Genomic DNA, 8,076 nt, shown 5'->3' on the forward strand with positions numbered 1-8,076 from the left:
GCCCTGTCCCAGCCCTGTCCCAGCACCTGTCCAGCTCCTGTCCCAGCTCCTGTCCCAGCCCTGTCCCAGCTCCTGTCCAGCACCTGTCCCAGCACCTGTCCCAGCTCCTGTCCCAGCTCCTGTCCCAGCACCTGTCCCAGCACCTGTCCCAGCACCTGTCCGTCTGTGATACACCCCAGCACCTGTCCCAGCACCTGTCCCAGCACCTGTCCAGCTGTCCTGTCCCAGCACCTGTCCCAGCACCTGTCCCAGCTCCTGTCCCAGCACCTGTCCCAGCTCCTGTCCCAGCACCTGTCCCAGCTCCTGTCCCAGCACCTGTCCAGCACTGTCCCACCCTGTCCCAGCACCTGTCCATGTCCCAGCACCTGTCCCAGCACCTGTCCCCAGCACCTGTCCAGCTCCTGTCCCAGCACCTGTCCAGCACCTGTCCCAGCACCTGTCCCAGCTCCTGTCCCAGCACCTGTCCCAGCTCCTGTCCAGCACCTGTCCCAGCACCTGTCCCAGCACCTGTCCCACCCTGTCCCAGCACCTGTCCCAGCACCTGTCTGTCTCTGATACACCCAGCACCTGTCCCAGCACCTGTCCCAGCACCTGTCCATCTGTGATACACCCCAGCTCCTGCCCAAGCTCCTGTCCCAGCACCTGTCCGTCTCTGATACCTCCAGCCTCTGCAGAATCATCAGAGAACTTCTGCAGGAGGCAGGACCTGGAGCTGTACTGAAATCAGAGATGAACAGAGTGAAGAGAAACAGACTGTGTCCAGCAGGGGGCAGCTCTCTTTCATCTCCCTCTCCTCTCCTCTCCTCTCCTCTCATCCTTCTCTCAGCCCTTCTTCTTTCCTCTTTTTCTCTTTCCTCCTTCTTTTTCTTTCTCTTCTGCTATCCCCGTCTCTCTTCTCTCTCTCGTGTCTTCTCTCCTCTTCTCTCTTCTTCTCCTTCCTCCACCTCTCTCTCTCTCCTCTGTCTTTCTTCTTTCTCTCCCCTCCTCTCTCTCACACTTTACTTAAGCTCTCTCCCACTCCTCTTTTTCTCTTTCTGGCTCACTCTTCTTGTCTCCTCTCTCCCTCCATCTCTCTCTTTTTTCTTTCCATCTTTCCTCCTCTCCTCCCCTGCTCTCCCTCCTTTCTCTCCTCCTCCCCTCTTCTCTCTCTCTTCTTTGCACTCGTTCACTGTTTACTTTCAGATTAATAATTGTCAGGAGTTGATTGTTTTTGCAGCGTCCTGTTTTTTTCCAGGTCTGTGAACACACCACGGCTCCTCTCATACTTCTACTGCCTCTGTACTTCTACTGCAGTAGTACGACAGTAGTACTACATCAGTATTTCAGGTCTGGAGTACTTTTTAGGATAATACTGCATTTTATGGGCCACAAACATGGGACCAAGAAATACAGGTAGGAGCATTTCAAAACAAATTGACATATTTGAGACCTTAAAACTTGAGGTGGCGATCTACTGATATACACCTGTGTGTCAGATGCCCTCCCATCCTCCTCCTGTGTGTCAGGTATACCTCTGGAGACGAAGAGGTGGAAAAAGTACTGAAAAATTGTAATTAAGTTCAAGTATCTTTACTTTGCTTAATTCCTACTCAAGTAAAATTAAAACTAACCATCTAAAAATCTACTCGAGTAAAAGTTAATTAATTACTTTCAGTTATTTGATGTAAAAAAAAAGGATGAGTCATAAATCTAATCCAGCTCAAGTTGTTTTAATAAACTTTTAGGTGTTAAAGACAAACTTTGTTCAGGTCAAACTTTGTATGTTTTAAAGACAACTGAGCTCACCAACACTTACTATTTTAACACTTATTATTTTAACACTTACTATTTTAACACTTACTGTTTTAACACTTTTTTAACACTTAGTATTTTAACACTTAATATTTTAACACTTACTGTTTTAACACTTACTATTTTAACACTTACTGTTTTAACACTTACTATTTTAACACTTACTATTTTAACACTTACTGTTTTAACACTTACTTTTTTAACACTTACTGTTTTAACACTTACTTTTTAACACTTATTATTTTAACACTTACTGTTTTAACACTTACTTTTTTAACACTTATTATTTTAACACTTACTATTTTAACACTTACTGTTTTAACACTTACTATTTTAACACTTATTATTTTAACACTTACTATTTTAACACTTACTGTTTTAACACTTTTTTAACACTTAGTATTTTAACACTTAATATTTTAACACTTACTATTTTAACATTTACTGTTTTAACACTTACTGTTTAAACACTTTTTTAACACTTACTTTTTTAACACTTACTATTTTAACACTTACTTTTTTAACACTTTTTAACACTTGCTGTTTTAACACTTGCTGTTTTAACACTTGTATTATTATGTTCTTCTGTATTTTACGTCTGTCTGAGGTTTGGCCAGAGGTTTCCTTCTCTTTCCTCTCCAGAATGATTCAGTGCATCTTCTTGTTGAACATCGTCATGACGACCTCGATCTGTGGCTCCAGCCTCATCCACATCCAACACACACTGACGCTTCTGTTCCTCACTGAACATTCTAGAGGAACATGCTGCACGTTCAAGCCCGCGCAATTTACTTTCATTTCCCTGGTAGATTTTTTTTTTTTTCTCTGTCAGTCTGATTTTACTCAGTAACGAGGGCAGGTTCCAATGTCAAGTAAAATACTTGAGTCCAAATGTGCTTGAGTAAAAGTAAAATGACCTATTTTTAAAACTGCTTAAAAAATAAGTAAATAAAAATAACAAATTACTCATAAAAGCTAATTACAGTAACGTGAGTAAATGTAATTGAGTACTTTCCACTCTTGGTCAGACGCCTTCTATCATCTTGTATCTTGTGTGTCTCCTGACCTAGTGTCTTCTCGTCTTCATGGAGATGTTCCGCAGTGTGGCATTAAATGGATGTTGTATCTTGACTCATCTGACATTTGGAGATGATAAGATTTGTTTGATTACAGTTTATGATGCGGATGTGTTGACCTGGTTTATGGTTCATATCTTTAATTACTGGGCCTATCCACACGAAATAAACACCGGCACAAGGTTCAGCGTCTTCTCTCTCAGTGCTGACTCTTTTCAGTGGGGATATTCTACATGCATGTCTATGGCGGAATGTTCAGCAGTTACCATGGTGACACAAGGTACGTCTGAAAAAAAAAAAGAAATCCAAAAAAGTATTTAAAGAGCACTTTTTGAGGAGCTGTGATCAGTGCGACAGTTCATGATCCAGTGGATCAGGACTTTGATTTTCAGTTAAAAGGTGAGAGACTGTGACTAATGTTATTTATGAGAGATGTGTTTAAAAGTACAAATGATCTCACCTGATGTAGCGCAGATAAATCATTTCTTTTTGGTCAGACTGTGTTCAAACAAAGCTCAGATTGAAGTGTTCAAAAGTGTCGCCGTTATCCAACCCCAGACTTTAACTTTAAGATGACGAGTTTGTGGAGCTGATCCCAAACAAAGAATGAGAAGAAGAAAAATTTGTGGATCAGAAGTTTGGAGATTTCTTTTAAAAAACAGTGAATCACCCACAGAGTTCTCTAGGCCCCTGCTCCAGCTGAAACTACGGCTCCATCTGAAACTGGGCAAAAACACCTCCCTGTGTTCCTTCTCTTTATCCTTCTCTTTATCGCTGACGTCTGGGAGCTTGAGGTCATGAGGTCGACGATAAGGACCAAGGAGGAAGGAGCAGTGAGGAGAAGGAGCTATCGCTGCTTTAGGTGGATCTGGATGCTCCAAACCAGTCAAAACTACAACTCCCAGAAATGGACTACAACAACTACTGCACGAGTCTTATGAGAATGATTTAAACCTTTCACTTTTTTCATCACAAACCAGGAGCTGATGTAAATCAAGTGAGTGACATGGCTGTTAAATAAAGAGCCGCATTAAACCTGCACAAGTATAATCTCTGAAAAGAAAAAAAAAAAAATCTCCAGTGCAATAGAAGCATAGAACAGACTGAACATCAGCAGCACATCCTCTGTCACAGAGAGAACACTCATATTCCACTCAGTCGTGTCCTTTAGTCCCACAGAAGACGGAGAGAGACGTTTTTTTCAGTGCTTATAGTTTATGCAAATTAGTGAAGTTTTGTTTCTTTAAATCATAAACAAATGTGTCAAATCTGCATTAAACACATTATAATGTCAGATTGATGTGGTTCTAGTGGTTCTGGTTTATATTTTATAAAGTTGAGTTTATTTACACCGAAGATTTAAATGAAGAATCTGCTGCGGTGTAGAACTTGTACAATAGTGTCTGGAAATGTTTAGTTTGATCTGCGCTGTGAATTGTGGGATTAAACCTCATAGCTCCTTTAGTCAGTCTGGTGCCACCTACTGCCTCCGCTCAATTCCATTTCTCTCCAGCGACTAGGTCAGGAATCGGAATATACTTGATGGTTTGCAAGAACTCCGGAAGAGCGAGTTCGAGCAAAAAGCAATATATATACATCCAAAGATATAAATATAAATAGAGCCAGATATTCTGTGTTGGCAACGATTCCTGAGCTGGAACAAAGAGAATGTTTGGTGAATTTTATCAAGGGGAAAGACGTTATTGTCCTTCTTCCTACGGGATTTGGGAAAAGCTTAATATACTAGTTAGCCCCGATAGTGAACATTTTATACAACCAAACAACAGCAAATGGTTAAATAAAAAAAGTGGAGCGAATGAATTCTAATGCTGCAAGGTCAGACGGTTTCCACAAAGTGAAACCGGCTGAGGAATCAGGTTATAGTTCCTTACCGCTGGTTAGGAACTAGGAAGGAGCAATGAAAGGAAGCATAACTGCTCCTTTCCTTACTCCTTCCTACCTTCACTGATCAGTTCAGACGGTCCTTGTCGTGGTCATGGAGGAAAGGAACTTCCTAAGAGCTTTTAACCATTTTTGGATGCACCGTATGACATCAGTATCTCACCAAGAGATTCCTGTGCTGAATAAGTAACATTTGATTGATTAAATGCCTATTACCATTGTACATGTATTATTTTGATGCCTACACTGTAAAAAAAAAAAAAGTTAAAATGACTTCAATTGAGAACATTTGACTTTATTTGAGTCGATTCAACTTGACAAGTCAAATGATCGACCAATGGAATAAGTGTGTTTTCTTATTTCAAGCAACATTACATTTAGTTTCAGAAATGTCTCAAACCCCAACAGCTGATATAAACCCAAACCCCAGCGACAGAACTATCCCTGTCCCTGGGACGACTAACACGACACCGGACAGGACAGAGGCTCCCTCAGAGCGAAATAACATCCTGTGTCGCAGGTTAATACGAACACTTCAAGACCAAACTGACGAGGCAACAGCAGCAGCCACAGAGAGACAAGACACAATATTCCAATGTAAATCAGTGACTAAAATCACTTTTAACGGCAATTTTGTTACAGAGACTTAATAATCCATCCATCCATTTTCTTCCGCTTATCCGGGGCCAGGTCGCGGGGGCAACAGTTTAAGCAGGGACTCCCAGACTTCACCCTCCTCCTCCACGTCGAGAGGAGCCAGGTGAGGTGGCTCGGGCATCTGTTCCGGATGCCTCCTGGGCGCCTCCCTCGGGAGATGTTCTGGGCATGTCCCACCGGGAGGAGGCCACAGGGAAGACCCAGGACACGCTGGAGGGACTATGTCTCTGGGCTGGCCTGGGAACGCCTCGGGGTCCCCCCGGAGGAGCTGGAGGACGTGTCTGGGGTGAAGGAAGAGTTAATAATCCATTTTATTTATTGCTTTGGTTGTATTTGGTTAAGCAATGGTTTATTCAAGTGCATTTTTGTAAACAAGTCATTGTTGTAAGCCAGACACATTAGACTAGTCCTGTGTGAACAAGTCTGTTTTATTTATTCCTGTTGTTTTTTTTTGTTTTGTTTTTTTTTTGTCTTGAAGTTCCTGTGTGAAATGTTCTTTAGAAAGTAAGGTTTATTGATCATTGAGAGGATGTATTTGCATTTTTTTTCCATGGTCATTGTATTAGTTGAAATTGGTCTCAAAATGTCAATATTATCGTTTATCGCAATAAATTATCGGTCAATTAATCGTCCAGCAAAATCTGTTATCGTTACAGGCCTAGGCATCTGTAACTGTAACTGTACCTCATCTAAAATCGCTGTGGCTTTTATAAATAGTCGTTTCTTGTGACTGTTAAAACAAGTATCTGTGTGGTATTTTGGTTTTGTAGTAGTAGTAGCAGTAGTAGTAGTAGTAGTAGTAGGAGTAGTAGTAGGAGTAGTAGTAGTAAGTAGTAGTAGTAGTAGTAGTAGTAGTAAGAGACTCCTGCTCCAGAATGTGGACACAGACGATTGATTGACTGACACTTTCAGGACCAATAATCAGGACAAACACAGATCTGGCCCCGCCCTTGTTGTTTCCCTTTCACCCGGATCACCTGCTCCGGGTCCGACCTCCCTCCATGCCATGAGGTCATACGTCTCTGTGACCTCTGAACTTTGACCCTGACGCTGGAGTTTCACTTTTACAGCAAAACAACTGATTCTGAACTTTGCCACAGTCACATGTACCTCCTCCTCCTCATCCTCCTCCTGTTGACTTCAGTTTTTCCTAAACTTTTTTAAATTTTTTTTATTAAGGACAACAGAATATAACATAAAAAATACAACGATCAACATTTAACAAATACAATAATCAGCATAAAACAAAAGACCAAAATATAAAGCAACACCCACAACAAATACAAAACAACAACAACAACAACAACAACACACTCTAACACAAATCTGGCCAAATTAAACAAAAGTAATATGATAGTGCAACATAAACACACCGCTGGGCCACCCTGCGGCCAATTCACAACTGAATTCTGAATTCACTCTTTTTTATTTTATTTTTTTCAATTTTTTACCCTCCCATTTTTAAATAAATAAATACATTAAAATAATAATAATAATAATAATAATAAATAAATAAATAAATAAATAAATGTCCCTATACTTAAACCGATATTTTTTTTTCACCAATATTATTTTCACCATCATCATTTCCTTTCATAATTTTTTGTCATTTATTATAAACTCAAATCATAATTTAAAGGCATTTTTTTTCTTCCCCATTTTTAAATAAGTTTTTAGTCCAATATTATTTTCACCATCATCATTTTCCTTCACCATCCGTCACAATCTCAAAGCAGAATCCTTCAGGCATTTATTTTTATTTATTAGTTTATTTATTTATGTAATTTATTTATTTATGTAACACTTTATAATAACTACACCTTATTTAGTCTTAATAAAGCATGAACAAAGACTTAATTAATAATGATTCACACTTAGTAACTACTTAATTACTACCTTAATTAGCGCTTGCACTTAATTTGCCTGTGCTGGAAATAGTTACTCATAATTATTTCATACTTAATTACTCATGAACTAACCATTTGTGCAATTATTAATCATTAGTAAACTATGAGAGAATGATTTACTAATAATGCAATGCAATGATGATTCAGGCAGCGTTTATCTGTTAGTAAAGTCTTTCTGTGAGCTTTTCTAAAGTGAAGACTAATTACGCTTTATTAAGCATTTACTAAGTGTGAATCATTATTAATTAAATCTTTGTTCATTATTAATTAAGTCTTTGTTCATGCTTTATTAAGGCTAAGTAATGTGTAGTTATTATAAAGTGTTACCTATTTATTTATTTAACAACAACAACAATACTACTACTACTACTACTACTACTACTACTACTACTACTACTAATAATAATAATAATAATAATTATTATTATTATAATAACAATAATAATAAGGATAATAATAATTGTCTCTACTATTAATTACAATAATTACAACAATAATTTATTTCATTATTAACTTTTTATTCTTTCAGTAATTCTGTTCTAATGTGATGAAAAGTTCTGCAGTGAGGCTTTAAATCTCATTTATTACTCAAAACTGACACTTGTGAGCTTTAAGTCATGTTATAACACTGCTCCCTCCTCAAAAACACACCTGGTGGTTTGTTTCTTTTAGTAATCCTTTAGTTCCACCTTGTGACATCATCAGGTGGTGCTCCTCTGTGTTTCTGAACTCCACTCTGTTCA

General features: G+C 39.0%; 1 protein-coding gene across 1 annotated transcript in view; it reads left to right on the forward strand.

Moving 5' to 3' along the window:
* Positions 1-1,262: 1,262 nt before the first annotated feature.
* LOC110156532 (DEP domain-containing mTOR-interacting protein-like) overlaps positions 1,263-8,076 on the forward strand; it is an 18,605-nt gene continuing 11,791 nt past the window's right edge. The window contains exon 1 of the mRNA XM_020920726.2: positions 1,263-1,392. Coding sequence (XP_020776385.1) covers positions 1,374-1,392 — 19 coding nt within the window. The 5' untranslated portion in view covers positions 1,263-1,373. The remainder of the gene's footprint in view (positions 1,393-8,076) is intronic.

Source organism: Boleophthalmus pectinirostris, unplaced genomic scaffold, assembly GCF_026225935.1.
Source record: "Boleophthalmus pectinirostris isolate CB_2022bp ecotype Guang Dong unplaced genomic scaffold, ASM2622593v1 HiC_scaffold_21, whole genome shotgun sequence".
NCBI classification, from domain to species: domain Eukaryota; kingdom Metazoa; phylum Chordata; class Actinopteri; order Gobiiformes; family Gobiidae; genus Boleophthalmus; species Boleophthalmus pectinirostris.